We start from the raw sequence: 23871 nt of genomic DNA, 5'->3' as shown, positions 1-23871 counted from the left end.
AAGTTCATGTGCAGGCACACCCCAACAAAATGGGATTGTTGAACGAAAAAATAGACACCTATTGGAAATTGCTAGAGCAATTATGTTCACAACCTCAGTTCCAAAACATTTTTGGGGTGAGGCTATCCTCACTTCTGCCTATCTTATCAATAGAATTCCCTCTCGAGTGTTGAACTTTCACACTCCTCTATCTATGCTTCTCAAGGTATATCCAAATACACCGCTGGTTTCTAATCTTCCCTTGAAAACATTTGGGTGTGTTACTTATGTTCATGTTCTCGGTCCAAACCGATCTAAGTTTGATCCTAGAGCCCTTAAATGCGTCTTTTTGGGTTATTCTTCTACAAAAAAGGGATACAAATGCTATCATCCCCCTACTCGTCGTCTCTATGTCTCCATAGATGTTACATTTCATGAAGAAACACCCTTTTATCCCAACCTTTCACTTCAGGGAGGGACAGTGAGTGATGTTTCTAGTTGGGATACCTGTCTTCCCAAGGCTTTTCCTGAAATTTCAGAGTTTCCAAACTCATCTGAGCAACAACAATCTCAGCCACCTAAGACTAAGGAGCTCTTAGTCTACTCTCGGCGACCAAAACACCATCAAGTAATACAGTTCACTAATGCTCCAACATCTCATGAATCTGATCCACAGACTACTCCTGATGTAAGTAATCCTTCTCTTGAACCTATTTTACTTGATAATATTCCTAATGTTGAGTCTTCCAGTGTGATTGAACCTGAGTCTGAGTTACCTATTGCCAAAAGAAAGGGAGTTTAGAGTTGTACTCAACACCCAATGTCCAGATATGTTTGCTATAGTAAACTTACTCCTCACTATAGAGCCTTCCTGTCAAAAGTTGAGCAAGTGGTAGTTCCCAAGGATATTGCCGAGGCACTTGCACAAAAAGAATGGAAGCAAGCAGTGTATGACGAAATTGGGGCGTTAGAATCCAACACCACATGGACAATTGTCAATCGACCTAGAGATAAACATGTGGTAGAGTGTAAATGGGTGTTTACAGTTAAGCACAAGGCTAATGGAACAATTGACCGGTACAAGGCAAGACTAGTTGCAAAGGGGTTCACTCAAACACATGGTGTAGATTACAACAAGACATTTTCTCCTGTTGCAAAGCTAAATACTGTGAGGGTCCTGTTATCTATTGCTGCCAATCTAGATTGGCCCTTATAGCAGCTAGACATCAAAAATGCATTTCTCAATGGATATTTGGAGGAAGAAGTTTATATGAGAATTCCTCCAGGCTTCGAAGACAGTTATGGAAAAGAGAATGTATGTCATCTGAAAAAATCTCTCTATGGTCTAAAATAGTCTCCAAGGGCGTGGTTCGAAAGATTTAATCAGGTGATAAAAAGGCATGGTTACAAACAAGCTCAATCTGATCACACACTGTTTTTCAAACACTCACAAGAGGGTTAGGTGACTATCCTCATTGTTTATGTCGATAATATGATAATAACAGGTGATGATTATGAAGAGCAAGACAAGCTTAAAGGTGTACTAGCCCAGGAGTTTGAAGTGAAAGACCTTGGACCTATGAAATACTTTCTAGGTATGGAGGTGGCAAGGACTAAACAAGGAATTTCATTATCACAGAGAAAATACATTCTGGATCTTCTCAAAGAAACTGGAATGAGTGGTTGTAAACCTGTAGCAACTCCAGTTGAACCAAAAGGCAAGTACAAAAAGAATACGAAAGAGAAGACGGTAGACAAGGGAATGTATCAACGATTAGTGGGTAAACTAATCTACTTGTCTCATACCCGACCCGACATTGCTTTCGCCATGAGCCTGGTTAGTCAATACATGCACAATCCTCTTGAAGAACATTTAGAAGCTGTGTACAGAATCTTACGTTACCTAAAGAAAACACCTGGGACTGGCTTATTGTTCAAGAAAAATGAAAAGCGAGGAGTTGAGGCATTCACCGATGCTGATTGGGCAGGATCAGTTGAGGATAGAAGATCAACCACTGGCTATTGTACCAAAGTTTGGGGGAACTTAGTTACTTGGAGAAGTAAAAATCAATCAGTGGTAGCTCGAGGTAGTGCAAAAGCGGAACTTAGAGCTCTTGCTCAAGGAGTATGCGAGCTAATCTGGATTAAACGTATATTTGAAGAGCTGAAACTTCAAAGAACGAAGCCTTTAAAGTTATATAGTGACAGCAAATCAGCAATCAACATTGCACATAACCCAGTTCATCATGATAAGACGAAGCATGTGGAAGTGGATAGACACTTCATTAAAGAAAAAATTGAAGAGAAAGAGTTATGTGTTGTGTATGTTCCCAGCAAACAACAACATGCTGATATTCTGACTAAAGGTTTATCGAAAGACAGTTTTAATGAGATTGTTTTCAAGCTGAGCATGTGAAATCTCTATGCACTAGCTTGAGGGAGGGTGTAGAAAATATTGTTTTTTATTTTCTGTTATTATTTTAATTAATTCGGTATCCCTCAAGAATGGGAAACCAATCTGTATACAATATATTTTTTCCTTTTTTGGAGGATTTTAGGTTGATTTAGTTCCATTATAATTACCCTAGAATATTTGATTTTTAATACCAAATTAGTCTATAGTTTGTAAAGTGTCTATTTAAATGGCAGTGCTCTCAAAGAAATAATATATATCAGAATATATTTTCCACAAATATTATACCAAAAAAATGAAAAAGAAAAGAAATGGCATCAAGTGAAGCAAAACTTTATCAACAATATAACACTATATAAATATGTTACATGGAGCTAATTGTAAGATAGTAAACAAGAAAATACTAAAGCAATTCAATTGTCTCTAGCTGCAATGGCACACCGTTACTGTACCAGATACAGACAAAAGTATAGCACCGTAAGTAATGAAATTCTTTCCATTAAAAAATAATAAAAGATAGAATGAAAGACAGCTGCTGTGGTTTGTTTTTTCGGTACTCAGTACAGTATAAGCATGTACACAATTATCCTCACAAAAACTTTAAACAGACCAAAGCCTAATATTCGTGCATCGATGGAAACGCACGAATATTCAATTAAATACCTTTTTTATTTCAATTTTTTATTATTCAATTAAGGGTTTATTTTTTTTTTGGACCCTATATTTTTTCTTATTATTTGTTTGGACCCTGTGTTTTGATAAATTATTTTTTGGACTCTATATTTTGTAAATTGGTTAAAATAGAACCATAAACCCGATTTTGGTCAATGTTTTCTCAACTAAAATTACAAATAATTTACCAAACTAACAATTCAGAACAAAAATAAAATCATTCTGCTTAAAAACTGTGTTGTTATATTTAATTTTTTCTTTATCAAAATTGAGTTTAGGTTTTATTTTAACTATTTTACAAAATATATGGTCCAAAAAATAATTTGACAAAACACAGGGTCCAAATAAGAAATGAGAAATACCACATGATCCAAAAAAATATAAACCCTTCAATTAAAAAGGAATAATGAAGGCCTTTAATTCCTTTTTTTTATTATTTTTATTCCAAAAAAAAAAATCACAGATCTCAAAATTAAATACCTTTTTCTTTTATAAAACAAGATCAACTCTTATGTTTCAAGGAAAGGCAATGAGTAGCTAACTGACTGGTGGCTTAAATATCATATAGCTTCAATCAATATTTTTCGCTCTCTATTCAAATTAGATATAGAATCTTTTCAACTCCTACGTCAATCAGATATTGGAGTCATGTAAGCACATATAATATAATGAACTATGACTAAGAGATACTCAAGATAATCTTACTAAAAAGTTAGGATTTAAATTGTAATAATTAGCTTCCACAAGTTAAAATATTCAATTAGAGATTTCTAATTTTCTACACTACCACATTATGTACTATGCAAGGAATACCTAGTTAATATTGAAAAGATTTTGATTTTATAAATACTTTCGCGATGCATTAAATTGAGAATTGAATAACTAACAAGGAAAAAGTAGAATGCATATCAGACGTGACTATAGATGAAAAAGTGCTACTTAGCCGAAAATAGGAAGGCTAAAGCAGAAAATCAATGTTGATTAGGATAACTACTTAGTTTGTATGTGTCAACTGTAGAGCCTCATGCATGTGCGTGCAACTAAAATAAATGAAAAGATCACTTGATATGTATCACAAAATGTCAGCAATACATAATATTTCTTTACTGACAAGATTTGCACTAAATTGAGTAATATCTATATTTAATAGATGATACAGATATAACTAAGATGACAAATAAGAGTACTTAGTGCAACTATTAACAATTAAGAGCTCAAGCAAGAAAACTGAAAAATTCTTAGGATCACCACTATAGATCACCTATTTTAGCTAGCTAGAAGTTTAATAAAGGTATGATCGGACTTAGATATTGACCGAAAAAAGCTTTATGGGAGAGGTTTAAAGTCTGGATGGCTATTTGATTTTATAAAGCAAAAGACTTTGAATGTCTTTCATTTCTAGATCTTAGTAGAGAATGGGGAGGTTTTCTGTACTAACTATGTTTTAGTTTTGTGTATTATGAGATTTCTTTGGAATTTTTTGTATTATTTTTCCATTATGATTGTTACCACGACTTTCCTCCGCCATAAGTGAGTGTTTTTTAATAAACTTACTCATGGACATGTGATCGTCAACTGATTGCTTTTACTCCTCTAAGTAACGAGATTCCCCCACACCTTAGTGTGGTACCCAATCGTTGATCTTCTATCTTCTACTGAACCTACCCAATCTGCATCTGTATAGGCTTCCACTCCTCTTTCTTCATTCTTTTTAAACAATAACTCATTCCCTGGTGTCCTCTTGACATACTTCAGTATTCTATATACTGCTTCTAAGTGCTCTTCTAGAGGATGATGCATGTATTGGCTCACCAAACTTACCGCAAAGGCAATATCTGGCAAAATCTGGTCTTGTGTGCGATAAGTAGATCAACTTTCCCACCAATCGTTGGTACATCCCTTTGTCAACTTGCTTTTCTTTTATCACTTTCTTATACCTCACGCTTGGTTCAATAGGAGTTGCTACCGGTTTACACACAAGCATACCAGTTTCTTTGAGAAAGTCAAGGGCATACTTGCATAGAGAGACTAAAATTCCATGTTTTTTCCAGGCAATCTCCATCCCTAGAAAGTATCTTAGTTGACCGAGATCTTTTACTTCAAAATTCTTGAGCCAACAATTCTTTAAGTTTGTCTAACTCTTTTATATCATCACCAGTCAAAATCATATCGTCAACATAGACAATAAGAATGACTATCTTGCCATCCCCAGAATGTTTGTATTATAGAGTATGATATTCACCTTGCTTGTATCCATACTTTTTTACTACCTGGTTAAACCTCTCAAACCATGCATGTAGAGATTGCTTCAATCCATAGAGAGATTTTTTTAATTGACACGCCACCCCACTTTCATAATTTTGTTCGAAACCAAGAGGAATCTTCATGTATACTTCTTCCTCCAAGTTCCCATTGAGGAAAGCATTTTTTATATCTGGTTGCTGCACAGGCCAATCAAGATTAGCAGCAATCGATAATAAAACTCTAACCGTATTAAACTTTGCTACTGGAGCAAATGTTTCAGTGTAATCCACTCCATATGTCTGAGTGAATCCTCTTGCAACGAGCCTTGCCTTATATCGATCAATAGTTCCATCAGCTTGATATTTCACCGTGAACACCCATTTGCACCCTACTACATGCTTGTCTCTTGGCTGGTCAACTATCCTGCATGTTCCATTCTTTTCTAATGCCCCTATTTCCTCATCAAACCTTCTTCCAATCGGAATTCAATGGAGTCTCATCTATGTTTCTCGAAATGGTTATGTCTTCCAGTTTAGTAGCACAAGCTTTGAACTTGGGAGTGAGTTTGCTAGAGCACATGTACTTGGATATTGGATGTGAAGTACAACTCCTTATCCTTTTCCGCTTGGCAATAGGAAGATCTAATTCTATCACACTAGTACACTCGAGGTTAGAAAAAGAATCATACAAGGTAGGGACTGAGGATTTACTTACTTCGGAATCTGTCGTCGGTTCAGACTCATGGGGTTTAGGATTTATAAATGGTTGCACTACTTGATGTTGTCGAGGCCTCCTGGAATAAACCAATAGTTCTTTATTTGTATTATGCATCTCATGAGTATTTGGTGTGGTAGTGACAACCACGGGTTGGGTAGAATCAACAATATCTGGAGGAGATAATGGTAGGCATGTGTAATGCCCCGAATTCCCTAATGTGAATAGTAGGCCGGGAGGGCCATACTTTCTTAATTGTGTTATTAATTGATAAAATGCATGTATATGTTGATTATATTATGATATGATGTGAAATGCATGCATGTGAGTCCATATTTTTAATTACAGGGGTGTGATGGTAATTTGGCCCGTTGGGGGTAAATTGTTTAATTGCTCGTATGTTGGTGATATGTTTTAAGGCCACATTATAATGTGGATTTGTTCGAGCTATTCGGCATGAGACGATCTTTAAGTGTCAAAGTAGCGGTTTAGTCATAACGGAATTAAGTTCGAGGCTCGGGGTGAGTCTCAGGATGTTTTAATGTTTAGAACGTTGCTGGGAGTAAAAAGGGTAACAGGACATGAATTATTGGTGTTTGGGAATTTTGAGAATAGCGGGAATTGGGAAGCGTTGATTACGATTAACGAGATAGGAGGAAAGTACCAAATATGCCCTTGGGAGTCTTTAGAAACTATTAATTGACCTAGGGGTAAAATGGACATTTCACCCCTAGGATAGGTATAACCTTTGATAGCTGAAGAAAGAAGTGGAAAAACAGAGTATGCAAAAGAGTTCTCCCGTACCTTCTTCTCTTCACCTTTCTTTGTGGTTTTTGAACCAATTTTGAGGATTCAAGCTTGGGAAGCAAGCCTTGGGAGTTTGGAAGTGTCTTCCACCATTGAAGACCATCATAAGCCGAGCTTTGGGCAAGTTTCTAACCATAGTTTTCTCTGGTTTGCCCTGTTCTGGTTTTAATTTGCAGCTGAGATTTCTAGGGTGAATTCATGGTTTTGTTGGGAGTTTTGGCTAGGGTTCCCATGCTTGTGATGTTTGGGGTGTGTTAGAATGGTTTTTGGGTTCATTTGGCATCAAGAATAGGATTTGGAAGCTTGGAAATCGAGTTAGAATCGAAGGAGTTGAAGAAGGTCGGTTCAGGGGAGATTGGGTCTGGAGGTAGCGCTACAGCGCCCACCTTAGGGCGCTATAGCGCTCCTCAGGAGGCTTCCTGGCACTTGGGTGGTTCTGAGTATAGCGCTGTGGCGCTAGGGGTTGAGTGTTGTAGCGCTACCCTGTTCCTTCTAAGTCCCGTTTTGAGTGTTTTTAAGGGTTTTTGACTTGGGGTTTCAATCCTTTAGGCCCGGGATCGAATCTACGCACCGTGTGGGCATGTCTCGAGGTCCCGAGAGTGGTGCTTAGGTTAAGACCCTATTATTATGGATTCCCAATAATGGAGGTTATAATTGGTTGTGATTAGGTAACCGCTAAGGAACTAAAAGATCGATCGTTCTTAGGGGTCGTCCTTATCATATTTCGCGCTCGAACTTGAGGTAGGAAAACTGCACCCCAAGTGTGACATGCATGGATATTCATGAGGCATGTTGGTTGTATAAATATGGACATGGATTAAATATAGAATGCTTAGCATATGTTGCTCACTTGTGCATGGTACTGACTCATTAGTCATATCTGGAAAAGGTGCTAGTATCGACTGTGAAGTTGTGACTTATCAGTCAGGTTCGGCAGTGGTACTGGGCTCTGGTCACATTGAGCTGACTCATTAGTCAGGGCGGCCTTAGCGTGTTAACGCAAGCCAACAAGATTAGGTCTAATCAACTATCAGAATTGAATGGCTCAAAGAGCGATAATGCCAGACCGACCCCGAGGGTCGATGAATGAATTAAGCGCTTGGAGACTAGTGGCTTACCTAGCAGCCACTCTCCCACTTGAAACAGTGACTTGCTTGACAGTCACTCAGTATGGTTTACCAGAACCTGTTGAAGGCTAGTGGCTTACCTAGCAGCCACTCTTCCATTTGAATTAGTGACTTACCTGTCAGTCACTCAGTATGGTTTATCAGGACCTCATGTGTTGTGTTCTCACTTGTTTGAAAGCTTTATGCTCAGTGTGATTATAATGATAATCATTTGATAATGTTATTGAAAAGTGTTATGTTTTCTTGCTGGGCTTTGGCTCATGGGTGCTATGTGGTGCAGGTAAAGGGAAAGAAAAGCTCACCTAGCCTTGAGTGGGGAGCTGATGTGGTGTTGTGTACATATGCGGCCGCTTGACCACCACGGTCAAGGAGTTCTCAGAGGAACTAGGGGGTTTACCCTGTTTTGTCGCTTAGGTCGGCGGGATTGTAAATTTTAAATAGTAGTGACCATTTTGTACTGAGAACAACTTGTACGTTTTGTTTAGCTCTGCAGAGCAGTTTGTAATGAAAATCTCCATTTCCTTTTTACTCGTTTCATACCTTAACCTGTTAATTACACTTAGAGTACGTTTTTGACCAAAGGACTCGAGTAGTGAGTCAAATTTCCGGTCCACCGTTCACCGTAACTGTTCTGGGGCAACCAGGGCGTTACAACATGTCTCCCAAAAACAAGAGTCATTTACATTCCCTCCCTAAAGCAAAGTGTTGGGATAAAAGGATTGAGTTTCATTGAATGTGACATCCAAAGAAACATGCATACATCGAGTAAGAGGGTTATAGCATTTGTAACCCTTCTTAGTGGACGAATAACCAAGAAAGACACATTTATGAGATCTAGGATCAATTTTTTTTCTATTTGGTGCTAAGATATGAACATAAGATGTACAACCAAAAGTTTTGAGAGGGATTTGAGACACTAGGTGAGTGTGAGGATAAACTTTAAGAAGAAGAGAAACAGGAGTTTGATACTAAAGAACCTGTGAAGGCATCCTATTGATTAAATAGGTTGTTGTTAAGATAGTTTCTCCCCAAAATTTTTTTGAAACAGATATAGAGAACATAAGAGCATGAGCCACCTCTAGCAGATGGCAGTTTTTTCTTTCAGCAATCCCATTTTGTTGGGGAGTGCTTGTACAAGAGTTTTTGTGAATAATATCATGAGAAACTAGATAATCTCCAAGGATAAAATTAAAATATTCAGTGCCATTATCAGCATGTAGAACTTGAAGATTAGCATTAAACTGAATTTTATCATTGAGTGAAAACGCTGAAAAGTCGCAGCAGCATCAGATTTATCTTTAAGAAGAAATACCCAACTCAACCATGTATGATCATCAATGAAAGTGATAAACCAGTGACTGTTAGAGATATTTGGTACACGGGATGGACCCATATGTCACTATGAATGAGTGTGAAGGGATGAGATGCTGTATAAGGATGAGAACGAAAGACGGTGCGTGTATGTTTTGTAAATTAACAAACTTCACATTGAAAGGAGTTCAAGCTTTTATTATGAAATAAGAGAGGAAACATGTGTTTGAGATATGGAAAACTAGGATGACCAAGTCTATAGTGCCACCTCATAATATCATCATAACTAAAGATAGTACAACCAGAAACAAAACAACTATTAACTTGAGCTAGTGGCTGAGCAACATGAAGATAGTACAACCCATTAGATTCCTTCGCACTCCCATTCATCTTCCCCGAGGTCAGGTCCTGAAAATCACAATGGAAAGGTAAGAATTTGGCAATACAATTATTATCATTAGTGAGTTTACTGATAGAGACCAGATTGCAAGACAAGTTGGGAACATGAAGAACATTTTTGAGAGCAAGGGAATGAGACAAGAAAACTGATCCTTTACCAGCCACTATAGACAATGAACCATCATCTATTTTTATTTTAAGATTACCGAGGCATGGACTATAGGTAGAGAATTGATTGCCTCGGCCAATCATATGGCCGAGAGCATCGGAATCAACAATCCAGGGGGTTTTTTGAACTGAAAGACTAGCATAGATACCTGGAGTGTGATCTGAAATTTGGGCAGTAGGTTTTAAAAGCTGGTGAAGTTGCACAATCTGGTCCGCAGGGAATGGGAAATCAGGTTGAGTAACTATCAAAGCTCTTCCTTCAGAGTGGGGTCCAGTTGGATTCCGAGGCTTCCAATCGGCGGGTTTCCCAAGGATTTTCCAACATGTGGCCTTAGTATGACCCGGTTTGCTGCAGTGATCACACCAAGGACGTTCTTTTCTTGTTTCTCGTGTCACGATTATTTTCAAATCGGCGGGCAGCAATAGCAGAATTTTTAGTGTCAAGGCTTGTAGCTGGTCCCATCATCACTCGCTTGCTGCTTTCTTCACGTCGCACCTCTGCAAAGGCTTCACGAACAAATGGAAGAGGAGTCTTACCCAAAATACAACCTCTAATTTCATCTAGCTCGCAGTTTAGCCCATGAAGAAAATCAAATAGCCGCTCACGATCAAGCATTTTGGTGTAAATAGAGGCATCATCCAAGCACTTCCATTCTGGAACAAGGAAGGAATCAATTTCTTGCCAAATATTACACAATACACCATAATATTGAGTCACTGAAAGTGCTTGTTGCCACTGGTCTCGAAATTTAGACTTAAGTTAAAAAACTTGGGTAGAATTTTCTAGGTCAGAGAACGGTATCCCATACATCTTTTGCAGTAGAGAGGAATAAATATGTTCGACCAATCTCTATTTCCATGGAGTTGATGAGCCAGGCCATGATGAGGGAATTTTCAGAGTCCCATTTAGCATAAGTAGGATTAGCAGCATCTGGAGCAGGGATATTACCAGTTAGATATCCAAGGCGACCTCTTCCACAAAGATACAATGTCATAGATCGTGACCATTGCAAAAAGTTGTGACCATTCAATTTATGAATGGTGATTTGAAGTGAGGATTGTTCAAAATTGAGAGTTGAAGCCTCCGAAGAGGGTTTGGGAGTAGAAGAAGATATGGTAGAATTGTTATAAGATTTTTCTCCACCCATGGTTGACTATCAATGGCAGAAACGGAGAAGAAAAAAAAATCACACAGAGGTTATGATACAAAGATATGCTCTGATACCACGTGGAATTTTTATATCTGATAAAAATTTATTAATACAGAAAATAGCCTTTAAATAGGCAGAAAAACAAGGAATACAAAAAGACTACATAAAATATATTTATTCTATTAATTGAGAAGCAGCTGCCCTTGGTCCTAGAAAAAAGAAAACAATAATATCCTATAAAACAGGTATTTACAATAACAAGAAAACAACTATTTAGTTTCCCTTGGGAAAAAGAATCAAATATTTTCAACACCATACTCTTACTTTCCACTTTGATTAAAATATCTCCAACTAGTAAGACAACTATACTATCTAAAATCAATAGACAAGCAACATTATATTCTTTGAACTAAATAAAAAGAAACCAACATTATTTTTTGTTAAATTACCTCAACCAACACCATCAACAATTACCTAACTGATCAATTGTTCATAGGTTTCACATCTTAGCTTTACAAGTATCTCAAAAACCAATTATAAAAATATTGACCTTCCTTCCATATCTTATGTAAAATTAATCCATTTACCACCAGCCTAAGGACAAGCTTTGATACAAAGAGACTAGAATCCCTCCCACGCACACTCATCCACTTGAGCCAGCTTCCAGTGGCCCAGCCTAAGGACAACTAATCAATAGATGATTTGATAAGCTATTATATTAGGAACATAATTAATGAGGATTAGCACAACAATTGCATCCATACTCCAATTTTATTCATTTAATCTGTTGGTGTCATATTTGAGATAAGAGATGTCATTTAAAGTATATCTATATTTCTTTATATTTCTATATATTAGTACTCTATAAATATATACAGTTAAAAAATCATAATACAATAAGCCATACAAAATAAATGAAAAACAGAGGTGGTTTCCGATGAATTTTAAATATTTTATGGTAGGTAGTATACAAAAAGATAACTATAGCAATCAATTTGATCACTGTAATTAGACTTCTAAGTTCTAACAAACTCAAAATGCCCCCTCCTATCTCTTCCTTCTTTTAATTTCATGTTATGGAAAAATGAAGCATCCATATAACATTTAACCATGTAAAAGGTTTGATATATTCTCTCTAAAAACCAAAAAACAAAAACAGGGAAAGAAAATAGAAACAAGATACATGATTTTACTTCCACCAAACAAATAAATTAAACACATCAAATATATACAAACACGATAAAAGAAACCATCAAACTCTTCCAAATTAAAAATTTCTGCAAAAAGTAATGCATAATAATAATATCTATAGTAAATGATAAAGAGGTGGTTATTTCTCTGATATACAATCACAGTAATTTTTATTAAAAAACACTACTTACAAAAAGATTATGCATGCGTACATACATACACATATATATAATGTAAGAAGTTGAACACCAACTTAATTAAGGACTGTATAGAGCACAAACATATTATGTGAAACTCACCACAAAACATATGATGATGATGATTCAGGCCAAAGATACTATTATATCATCAGAATACACATAAACCAAATTATATAGCATGTAAGTAGCTGATCGATAATGAAATTTTGCATAAGTAATAGTGCGGAGTAAATGTTAAAATGAAAGCGTACGGATCACGATCAAAATCATAAGTGACTAAGTAGGGGTGCACACGGGTTGGGTTTTCGGGTTTTGAGTATATCGAGTTCGGATTTTGCGGGTTTCAGGTAGATGAAAGTGGTATCGAATCTGATCCAAAATTTTTGAGTTTTAGAGTGATTTCGGATTTGGTCGGATTTCGAGTGGATTTTGAAATTTTCTTTTTTACTTTTCACATGTTTTTTTAACTTTATTAATAATTTGGTAATGTTATTTTTTACAAATTGGATCTTGCTAATTTTTTTTAATGTGCTCTTAATTTCAAAATCTGAACATGACCCGAACCATGTTGGAATTGGACCGGATTTCACCCAAATTTGATGGGTTTTGCAAAAATTTGGGTTTTCAGATTGCGGGTCGGGCGAGTTTGTGGGTTTTTTTGGATCAAATGTTCATCCTTATGACTAACAACTTTGAATGGCGCATCAGTACTTCGACAGTAAAAGAACAGATAAATATTCAGTAATTACAGAAAAACACATTGTAATTTGCATACAAAATTGAACAATATTATAATAGATGACCACGCTCAGTAACAGTGAGAAAGCGTGAATTAAGACGGACCTTGGGTTTAGGTTGATGAAGATAAACAGAGACATCATCTTTGTCAGCTTGGCGCCGCAACTCTGCTGCTTCTTTCATAAGAATATCAACTATTATGTTCTCCGTCTCAAGGCCTATTTAACCCTAGCAAGCAATTATCAACATTTTTATCCCTAATTCGAAACCAAGCTATCAGATTCATACCCCCGAATAGAAAAATTGAAAATTTCTTCTGATCATGTAAACGAACATGTATATTCTAAAGTAATATACTTTTTTATATGTATGAGACTTGTAAGAAAATATAAAAACTACCTGATTTTACTATACAACAAAAAAGTACAGGAATCCATAAAACAAATAAGTTCCCAATTGAGAATAGAAACTGTGCATAAATCCCTAACCCTAACTCTATCCCTAAATTAGCTTCGAAAAAACGGAGTAGACATGGGCAATGGAATTATGGAAGAAAGTCCGATGCGGTTATTTTTTTTCTTACAAAACGACATGTAGTCTTTTAAACTACGCCGTTTAGTATGTAGTGACGTGTCGTTTTAGTACAATTCTCCAATTTCTTTTCTTAAATAGACGACATAATAATCAGATTTTTTTTCTTCTAAATCATCCCATGAACAATTCATTGTAAATACGTTATTCTATTAAATACATACCTTTATTGAAGGTGCAAAAATAATTACAAATTATTTTAGCAGTAAAGATAAATTCAACATTTTTATTAAACATGTATACAGGAAAGTATATTTTATATGAGTTTTTTGTTAATAAAGTTTACAAAAATATGACTTTTTTTAAGAATTTTTATGAGTTTAGTTTTTTATATTTGTTTTTATAAAAGTTACTTTATGCCATAATTTTACTCTTAATCAAGTTTTTCATATTTAATTAGTTAGCAATTGTATTTCTGATACTTTATTTTTTTTTAATAAATTTTCTCATACAAATTAGGAAAAATATAATCTCAATATTTTTGCACAGTAACAGTATAAAAGTTATATTTATGAAAAATCTCCATATATATACGACACAAATATAATATCAAGAGACGTTGGATGTCCTCCCGGACTCGTGTTTAGACCCCAAATTTTCAATGTCTTCTTACATTTTTAATGTCTTTCAATTTTAGTAATTAATAAAAAATTTAAATGTCTCTTAACATAAGATATTTAAAATCTCTCCTAATTTTTAATTTCTGTCTTAGAGAGTCTCTCCTAATTTTTAATGTCTATCTTAGAGAGTCATTGAATGTCAAAATTGTTGTAATGATAATTACATTATATATTTAACATATTTATTTTAAAAACTCCTAAAACATTGAATTTTAAAATAAACATTTTTTTAAAATTACAAAATATAATAATAAAAAACCTCTAAGTTAATAATATGTATTAAATTAATAAAATTTTTGAACTAATTTTTATTTCTATTAATACATATACACTAAATTAAGTAAAAATAGGATGTGGATAATTTAGCAAAAAAGAAGCAAAACATATGATGGATCTACAATTAATCTAAAATCTTACAAATAGTAATAAGTTACTGAAATATTACGTCGTCTATTTGAGAAAACAGATTGAAGTTTTGTCCAAAAAAAAAATGCAAGGGAAATGTAATTAATATTGAACGACATAATATTTCTTATCATTTTTTTTTTGCAACTTCCAACAGAAAACAAAACTAAGCAACGGAAAGTAAGGTCGTTAATTGTTCATAAACGACATGTCGTTATGTACGCTATGTTGGTAGGGATGTAAACGGGGCGGGACGAGATCAAGGATGGTTCCCCTGTCCCCTGGCCCCATTAGGTACCCGTTTAATAAAAATGTTTAATTTTTTTCTTTCTAAAATTGATAAAATAAATTAATATAATTAATACTTTTTAATATAAAATAATTAAAAAACAATAAATTATACCATTAATAAATATATATTTTTATATAAATTATTATATTATATATTTTTAATAATATTTATATTAAAAATATAAATTACAATGTAAAATAGACAGATTCGGGACATGAGTCATGTTCCCCGCTCCCGCCCCATTAGGGATGGGTCCCCACAGGGACCCTAGCCCGCATGTTAAATTGACATTCCTATATGTGGTCTGTGCGGAGTGAAATGAACCAAGAAAAACAAGTACTTGAGAGCAATATATGCATAATTGGCTGCTGAAAATTGTAAGTCTAAGACTACAAACCAAATATGAACAAAAACCAGTTTGAATGGAATATCATACCACAAAATTTTACCACTAGGATACATAATCTTAAAATTAAAATTCTCAACTTGCTAAGTACTACTTAACTAACTAAACTTTAGTAGCATATTATAGGGTCGTGCAAAATTAGGACTAACTAGCTTAGATATGGGCCGAAAAGTACTAACAAAAAACTCAATCAGATCAAATGATTTGCACTCCAAATAGCCTAAAACCTGAATTGCCAGCCTTAGGAATTTCATTGCTGGCTTCTTCCACGACCACTTCACCATCTTCTTCCTTGTCAGCTTCAGCTTGTTTATGGACACCCTTGCCAAAATTCACTCCAAGACATGAATGTTTTGCTGCACCCTCGATCAACAATCCGCTGTTGTCTTCAACAACTTCGATCATAGCAAAAGCTCGAGCATTGTTTTCGTACAATCTCTGCTCGCTTAAGTAGAAGGCGATGGTGTCATTCGCCTTGAGTCCTTTTTCCTTGACAAACCGACTCCAACCCCTAGTGAAAACAAAGCTCTGGCTGCTCCTCCAGTAACAGTACTTAAACTTCCATGATCTCATTGAATTGTCATGGAGCACCACCTCCATGTCATCTACCATCCCGTCATTGTGACTTTCCTTCTCCTCTGGTTTCTCTTCAGAAATGCGAGGCAAATACTTGGTGGCATATTTCTTGGGAATCACAAGTCTATTCAGCTTGCCTACATCACTTGGTGTGAGCTCCTTTTGGAAAAGCAGTTGCTTGAACAACACTCCACCTTTGTTAACACTATCTAAGCCGAGACAAGCCTCTTTCTCCAAATGTTCTAAGCAAATATTCCTCAGAAAGTCTTCAAATTTGGCTTGATAGGAGCCATCTTTGATCATGTTGAGCAAAGTATCTGTGCTGTAATGTCTTTGGAACTTTGGCTCTTCAGCAGTAGCTTTAGTCCAAGGAAAGTTCCGGTGGGAATCCCCGCATCGCAGCCTGATTGCTGCACTGTCATAGGCCATGGCAGCTTCCTTCTCCAACTTGAAAGTCCCGAGCCAAATGCGCTGGTGATTAGCGTATATCTGGGCGCCCCAGTGCCCATTTTGCTGCTTCACTGTTCCTTTGTATTTTGCCGAGGAAGATTTAGAACCAGTCTTGGCACGCTTGCTTGGAGGGAGTGAATGCACGCTGCCATTGGAATCAGCTGCTTCCTGGATCCCATTCGCCCCTCCATTCAAAACAATGCTTGACATGTCATCTTCCATGTCGAAACCTATGCATAAATTAAAAATGAAATGGCGAAAAGTTAGACTAAAAAAAACCAAGAAACGGATAACAAGTGAAGCAAACTTTACCAACCATACAATACTAAATAAATATGTGACATGAAGCAAATTGCAAGAAAGTAAATAAGAAAATGCTAAAGTAATTCAATTCTTTTGAGCTGCAATGTTCACACCGTTACTTTTTCACTGAACCAAAATCAATTGAACTGTACAACAAAATATACCTAGTAGCAAACACAGAAACAAACAGGTCAAACACAGTAATTAAGTTTGGCATAATTGATCATCTACATGAACATGCTCTCTGAAAAAACCAATTAAAATAAACAGTGAATATTAAGGATTCAAGAACAAAGAATATACTTCTACAGTGGAAATTAGCTTTCAAGTTACAATAATCTTCAACTTATTTTTTGCTTAATTCATAAACCTAATGCAACGTCATCAATCCTATAATAAACTCACTTCACACTCCTAATAAAACTTTAAGGATATATAAGGTTATTTTTTCACATTATATCTTGGATTAAATCCCAAACATATGGATATTAGACTAACTAGCTCAAATGATCAGGAAGAAATTAATATTGCAATTACGTGAGAAGAGAATCATAATTATCTGATAAGAAAACTTGTTAATGTTTTTTTTTTCTACCTACATAATACCTGAACCAATTATGAAAATTAAAAATACTTAGCGTGTTATGATAAAATAGGATGAACACATTTAAACAAAAGTACACCCACTAAGAACTTAACATAACCTGATTTTGGAGTAGTTAATGAATTTTTAGGCACGTACGTATCCAATATCCTTGCAAGAACTTTAAACATACCAAAGCTTAATTAATATTTGTGCATCCATCCAAATGCACCGAAGCGAGGCCGTTTTAATTATTTATTTTCAAAACAAGAGAATTATAAAGATCAAAACTGCATATCCTTTTCTTTTATAAAAGGAGATCAGCTCTGATGTTTTTTTTTAAAAAAAACATACAATGATCAGCTCTCTATGTACATTAGAGATATTGAATATCTTTCCAATTCTTATATAAATCCTATGTAAGCAACTACAATTTAGTAAACTGAGGCTAAGACATACTTAAGAAATCTTACTACTAAAGAATGGAATTTAAATCCTATTAACTTGCTTCAACAAGTTAAAATATCAATTTGAGATTGCTAATTTTCTACACAACCACGTTATGCATCATATAAGGAATGTTGTATACATATATATATATACACACACATTCATGATGCATTTAATTGATAATTTAATCAGTAACAAAGACAAATTTTGATGATTCAGAAGCGCAGAATATCGGATGTGACCAGATGAGAAAAGTCCTAATTAGAAGAAAATAAGTAGGCCAAGCAGAAACCAAAGTTGTTTAATTAGGATGATTACTTTAGTTTTTGTATGTGTCAACTGTAGAGCATCATGCATATGCATGCAACTAAAATAAATGAAAAGTTAACTTGAATAGTATCACAAAATGTCAACAATACATAACATTTCTTTATTGATAATAATTGCATTAAATTGAGTAACATCTATAATCAATATAGATGATAGAGATATAGCTAAGATGTGACAAATAAGAGCACTTAGATTACTGAAAACTTCTTAGGATCACCACCATAGATCACCTATCTTAGCTAGCTAGTATACTAAAGACATGAACAGGCTTAGACAGACCTAAAAAATCCACCTTTATGTCATAAATAGTATTGATATTCATTCAAATAACCTTACAAAGAAATAAAGAAAACTTAATACTACCTACTCAATTAAGCATACTATTACTTTCACCTTTGCTTAATAAATTATATATATTGCCAGTGAAATATCATAGACACAACTACTGTCTAAAATTAATAGATCTACGAGCAACTCTACATTATTTTAACTAAATAAAAGTAAAAATTAACTTCACTGTTTGTAAAATTACCTCTACCATCAACTATTACCCAACTGGTCAACTGTTCATAGGTTTCACCTCTTAGCTTTACAAGTATTATCTCAAAAACCAATCATAGAAACAAAGATTAACCTTCCTTATTCCATATCTTATGTAGAATTAATCCCTTTTCCACCATCTAAGGGCAGCCTTAAAAGCTAAACAATGCTAAAATTCGAAACTATATAACAATCAATCTACAAATGTGGATTGTTAGCACATCAAATGCATCTATACTCCAATTTCATTCGTTTAATTAATCTTTTGGTGTCACATTTGAGATAAGAGATGTCATTTCAAGTATCACTCACCTTTGATTTCTATATATAAATATTAGCACTCACATACATATGCAGTTAAGCAATCATAATACAATAAGCCATAAAATCTAAAAGCAAAATAGAGGTGGTTTGTGATGAATGATGATTTTTAAATCTCTTATGGTATGTAGTATACGAAAAGATAATTATAATAACAAACAAAATTGATCATTGTGATTAGGCTTCTAAGTTCCAACAAACTCAAAATATTCTCCTATCTCTTCCTTCTTCTAAGTTCATGTTATGGAAGAAAGATGTATCTATATAACTTCTAACCATGAAAAAGTTTCAATATTGATAGTATAGAACAAAGTGATATTAATGAATATCTCTCTAAAACCAAAAGCAAAAAGCAGGGAAAAGAAAAACAGTAACAAGATACATGGTTTCACTTTCAACCAAATTAATCAATGAAACTCGTCAAAATATAAACAACACAAGATAAAAGAAACAATCAAACCCTTCCAAACAAAAATTTCTGCAAAAAATAATGCATAAATATCTAAAGTAATAAATGATAAAGAGGTGGTTGTATTCCTCTGGTATACAATCTGACATGCAATTAGATAATAATTCTCAAGACAAGATTATGCATGTGTGCATACATATACATATATAGATAATATAAGAGAAGTTTGACACCAACTTAATTAAGGACTACATATAGAGCAAAACATATGTGAAACTCACCACAAAACATATGATGATGATTCAGGCCAAAGATACAACTGTATCATCAGAATACAAATAAGCCTAATTATATAATATACACATAGGAACAAGCATCTCATTGAAACCATTATGTAAATGTCTCAAATAACAAAAGTTGATGAAATTTTGTACAAGTAATAGTGCAGACATATATATACATATATATGTTTGTGTGTAAAATATTAATTAAAATTGAAAGAGTACTGAGATCATGATATCATAGGTGGCTAATTTAATATGTACTTTGAATAGCACATTAGTAGTTCTATAATAAAAGAACAGATAGTCATTGGCTAACAGAAAAACACATTGTAATTGGCATATACAATTAAACAATATTAAAATATAGCTAGATTGATGACCATTCTAGGAAACAGAATTTTGAAAAGGCTAAAACTCATGAATAATTAATTAATTTACCAGCTGTGTAAAAACACACACACACACACACAAGGAGCTTAATCGGGATTATAGCCATATATAAATAAATCTAAAATCAATAAGCAATAGCCTTCATATAATCCAACAGAAAAATCAATACATATGTATATGATGAAATGAATTAAAAGATTGTTCAAAAGAATTCTAGCAAGTGGTTTGGAGTTGTAAAATCTCAGTTCATATTACACAAACATAAACATTAAACATACATTATTATAAAGATTTATTTCACATCTTCAAAGAAAAAGAGGGATGAAACTATATATTAATGAATGTACAATCAATTTCTTGCACGGATTACTCAGTTTTCTATTAATTATATTCAACAACTGTACATACAACGAATCCAATTTAATACCAATAAACGTTTCAGTACACATATAATACATTAATACTAAATGAAAGAGTGAAATTTTATGCAAATTAAATCTACAAAGAACAACGGTACTATATACATTCTAAAATACATGCATCAAAAGTAATAACCACACATAAAATCAGAAGATCAAATAGAGAATTAATTTTAATCATCAAAACCCAAAACAAGAACAATAATAAACTGGAATCTAACCTGCTGTAAATTTTGGAAGCAGAAATATTAACAACGTTGCCTCCCAAACAATAACAAGTAATGTAGTGAAAACAATAGACACTTGTGTGTGTATATATATATATATATATAATCTATTTCATCTTCAACTCAAGTAGGAAAGAAGAGAAAAATAAAAAAATTACTATTTACCCAAATAAGGAAACTGAATCAAAAATTGAAAAAGAGAACCAAGCTGATCAGCAATAAATCGCATACCTCCATTAGGAAATTTTCCTCTTTGACGAGTTTTTTCATGGCAATATTAGGAAATTATTGAAAGCTGCCCAGAAGAGGAAACAATAAAAAGTTTCCATCTTTGTAATTATTGGTCAGCTTATGGTCGCTGACCCACCTTCAGGAAAAGGAAACCGAGCCAAAATTTCATTATGAGAATATATAGAATCGAGTAGAATCTGCACCATACAATTTATAACCAACAAATATTTTTAAAAAAACAAAAAAAAAAGAACTAAACCCATATCCAATATGCTGATTGATAAAGGAAAGAACTTTTTATTGAAATAAAAAACTCCGTGTTCATACCTTATACCCTTGCATGGCCATGGGGAAGAAGAAAGAAAAGTAGGGGTTTTTTTACATTTATTTAATTTTTAATAAACGATTTTGGGTATAAACTGAAGAATAAATCGAGGGCTTTTCCGTTAAATAAAGAACAGTGCCAGGCGTACCTTCATGTACCTGACCAGTTCTAATATTTATCTTGAAGAAAGGAAGAGAAGAAGGACCATGAAAAGTCACGCTTTTAAACTCCAATTAATTACAAATATAATTATTTATTACTCACAATAAAATACTCCACTAAATATGATTAAAGTTTTGAAATTTACAGTGTCATAGGTTCAATCACATAAAATATACTCTTGCACAAGATCACCAGATTCAAAATAATTCCCTAAATAATTTTGCTCTTTGAAATTAAATTATGGAAAGCACAAAATCAACAATATTTTCCTCTTAAAAATCCTATCAAATTAGTAAGAAAAAAAAGAGAGAGAGAATATAAAATAAATTCTACATTGATGTGTGTGCAAAAAAAAAAAGGGAAAGAAGAGTAGAAATATAGAGATAAGATCATCTATAGGTGATGTGTCAAATGGATATGATCAAATGATCAACTCTCAAAATAATATATATGAGTCATCAGGGTCTTCAATCTAAAGCAGCAGCCATTAAAGCCAAGCCAGTAAGTACTTGTTTTGTTCTTCTCTCTCTTTCTCTTTCTCTTTCTCTCTCTCTCTTTTTCTCTTCGATCAACCCAAAGAACACCGAATTAAAGAGCGTGTTGACAATGGACTGAACCAAATTTATTATGAGATAAGGCTCTTGTGAACACTACCACTTCTACAAAAGCTAGCCAATAGAAGAAAAAAACCACAGATCGATGAGTCAAATCTGTATGTATGACTGAAAAAAGAAGAGGTAGCTAGCAGATCATATATAGCTATATATGTGAATATATATTATATAAGAATAAGATGTAAAATAATATGTTATGTAGCAAAAAGGAAAGAAAGAGGCGCCGGTAAGAGAGAATATAAAAGTGGAATAAGCTGACAGAAAGAGAAGTGAGCACGCACCGTCAACAAGGTATGCATTCATACATATGCTAGTATGTGCTCACTCTCTTCTGTCAGTGTCATCTCTTATATTCCTATGGCGTTTCTAACCCTTTATTTTGCATATATTATGTGTATATATATATACAACACCAACATTTCTATATGTATGAAACACCATTTGTACAAGATCTATATATGGATATAATAACCCCAGAAAGAAAGATGTATAGATGGATCTATATGAAGGTGGAAAGAATAGATAAAAGAGAGTACTACTACCCTACTAATACTAATACTAATACTAATACTAATCATCAGATCTGAGAATTGAGATTGCAAATCCTCACCCAGAGATGGCTATTTATGGCAAAACAATGTTATCTACACAGACCCTCTTCCTAATTTTGGGCTCATCTGCATATTATAGCTAGCTAGCTTGCTAAACCTTCTCATTATGATGGCACTAGATTTTGCTAGGGTTTTAATCAGGGAACCCAAACAATAAATAAACAAAACCCTTTTCTTGTTCATCTCTCTTTCTATTATTACTCTCCGGCCACTATATATAGTCTATAAACTATTAGATCTCCTCTTTTTCTCCCACTCTCTCCCTCTATAAATAAAAAAAAATATATATATATAATGTATCTTCAAGGTGAGGCACCACATATGCTTTAGTAATAGTAGTCACATGATGATGATGATGATGATGATGATACATGACTTGATTGGCTTGCAAATCCAATTTTGTTTTTCAGAAAGAAAAAAAAACCTAGCTAGAAGAGAAGCTTTCAAGAAAGAAGAGAACAAAAAGAAGAAGAAGAAGAAGAAGAGGCATATGTGTGGAGATGATGGAAAAGGACTAGTTTCATGAAATAAAGAGGCACCAGGTATAGAGTGACAGACTTGTGAAGAAAGAGAAATTCAAGGAAAATAAAAACAAAAAAGAACAATAAATAAGAGGCCACAGTTTCTATATGCTCCTTTCTATACTCCTCAAAATCTGAGGCACTTCAATCATTTTTTTTCCATTTTTTTTCACTATTTTCCTTTATTTAGTTCTTGAATTTTAAAATATTTTTTCTACCCTGTACTATTATTATTAGTTTTGGTTTTATAGTAATAAATTAAAGCTCATTGATCGAGCCTTAAAAGTGTGAGATAAAAAAAAAATTAAAAAGAAAAAGAAAATGATAACATAATGGTGTTTTTTGTTTTTGAAAATCTAACATAATGGTGTTAGCACTTAGACTTATTAATATAACAATGATCCATTAATATTTTAAGAGTATTATTATAGAGTAATTAGTGAAAATATATTTTTGATAATGTCATTTTGCAAAATTGATTAATTTAATATTTTTTTACAAATTTAGATTTCCAACATATATTAATTTAATAATTAATAATTATTTTTTATTATTAAATTAATAACCATTTATTAGGAGTTATATTTGGCTAGTCCAAAAATAAATTACTATTATAGCTTGCTAGTTATGGTTGAAGTGATAAAAAAGTTTTTCTTTTAAATGTCACATCATAGTCTAAAATGCCTTCTATCAAATA

At 33.8% G+C, this 23871-nt stretch overlaps 2 protein-coding genes and 1 long non-coding RNA gene across 4 annotated transcripts; 2 read left to right on the top strand and 1 right to left on the bottom strand.

The window, feature by feature from the left end:
- Positions 1-799: 799 nt before the first annotated feature.
- On the top strand, positions 800-1195 carry LOC133785831 (uncharacterized mitochondrial protein AtMg00820-like). Its single transcript, XM_062225046.1, has one exon. It carries the CDS (start codon positions 800-802, stop codon positions 1193-1195), a length of 396 nt encoding a protein of 131 aa, XP_062081030.1.
- A 14167-nt stretch (positions 1196-15362) lies between these two features.
- LOC133782923 (AP2/ERF and B3 domain-containing transcription factor At1g50680-like) lies at positions 15363-21888 on the bottom strand. Of its 2 annotated transcripts, none has more exons than XM_062222378.1 (3): positions 21269-21888; positions 20942-21138; positions 15363-16684 (listed from the first exon to the last, which is right to left on the bottom strand). In XM_062222378.1, the coding sequence occupies exon 3, from the start codon at positions 16674-16676 to the stop codon at positions 15624-15626; it is 1053 nt and encodes a 350-aa protein (XP_062078362.1). In that variant the 5' UTR covers positions 16677-16684; positions 20942-21138; positions 21269-21888; the 3' UTR covers positions 15363-15623. The 2 variants fall into 2 exon arrangements, with proteins under 2 accessions (XP_062078362.1, XP_062078363.1); XM_062222379.1 differs by having other exon boundaries at positions 20942-21077.
- On the top strand, positions 21889-23450 carry LOC133782924 (uncharacterized). Its single transcript, XR_009870736.1, has 2 exons — positions 21889-22333; positions 23064-23450. It is a non-coding gene; the product is annotated as an uncharacterized LOC133782924 (long non-coding RNA).
- The last annotated feature ends 421 nt before the right edge of the window (positions 23451-23871 follow it).

Source organism: Humulus lupulus, chromosome 6 (assembly GCF_963169125.1).
Source record: "Humulus lupulus chromosome 6, drHumLupu1.1, whole genome shotgun sequence".
Classification (NCBI taxonomy): Eukaryota; Viridiplantae; Streptophyta; class Magnoliopsida; order Rosales; family Cannabaceae; genus Humulus; species Humulus lupulus.
The sequence above is the reverse complement of the archived record's forward strand: the minus strand, read 5'-3'. Positions and strand labels throughout refer to the sequence as shown.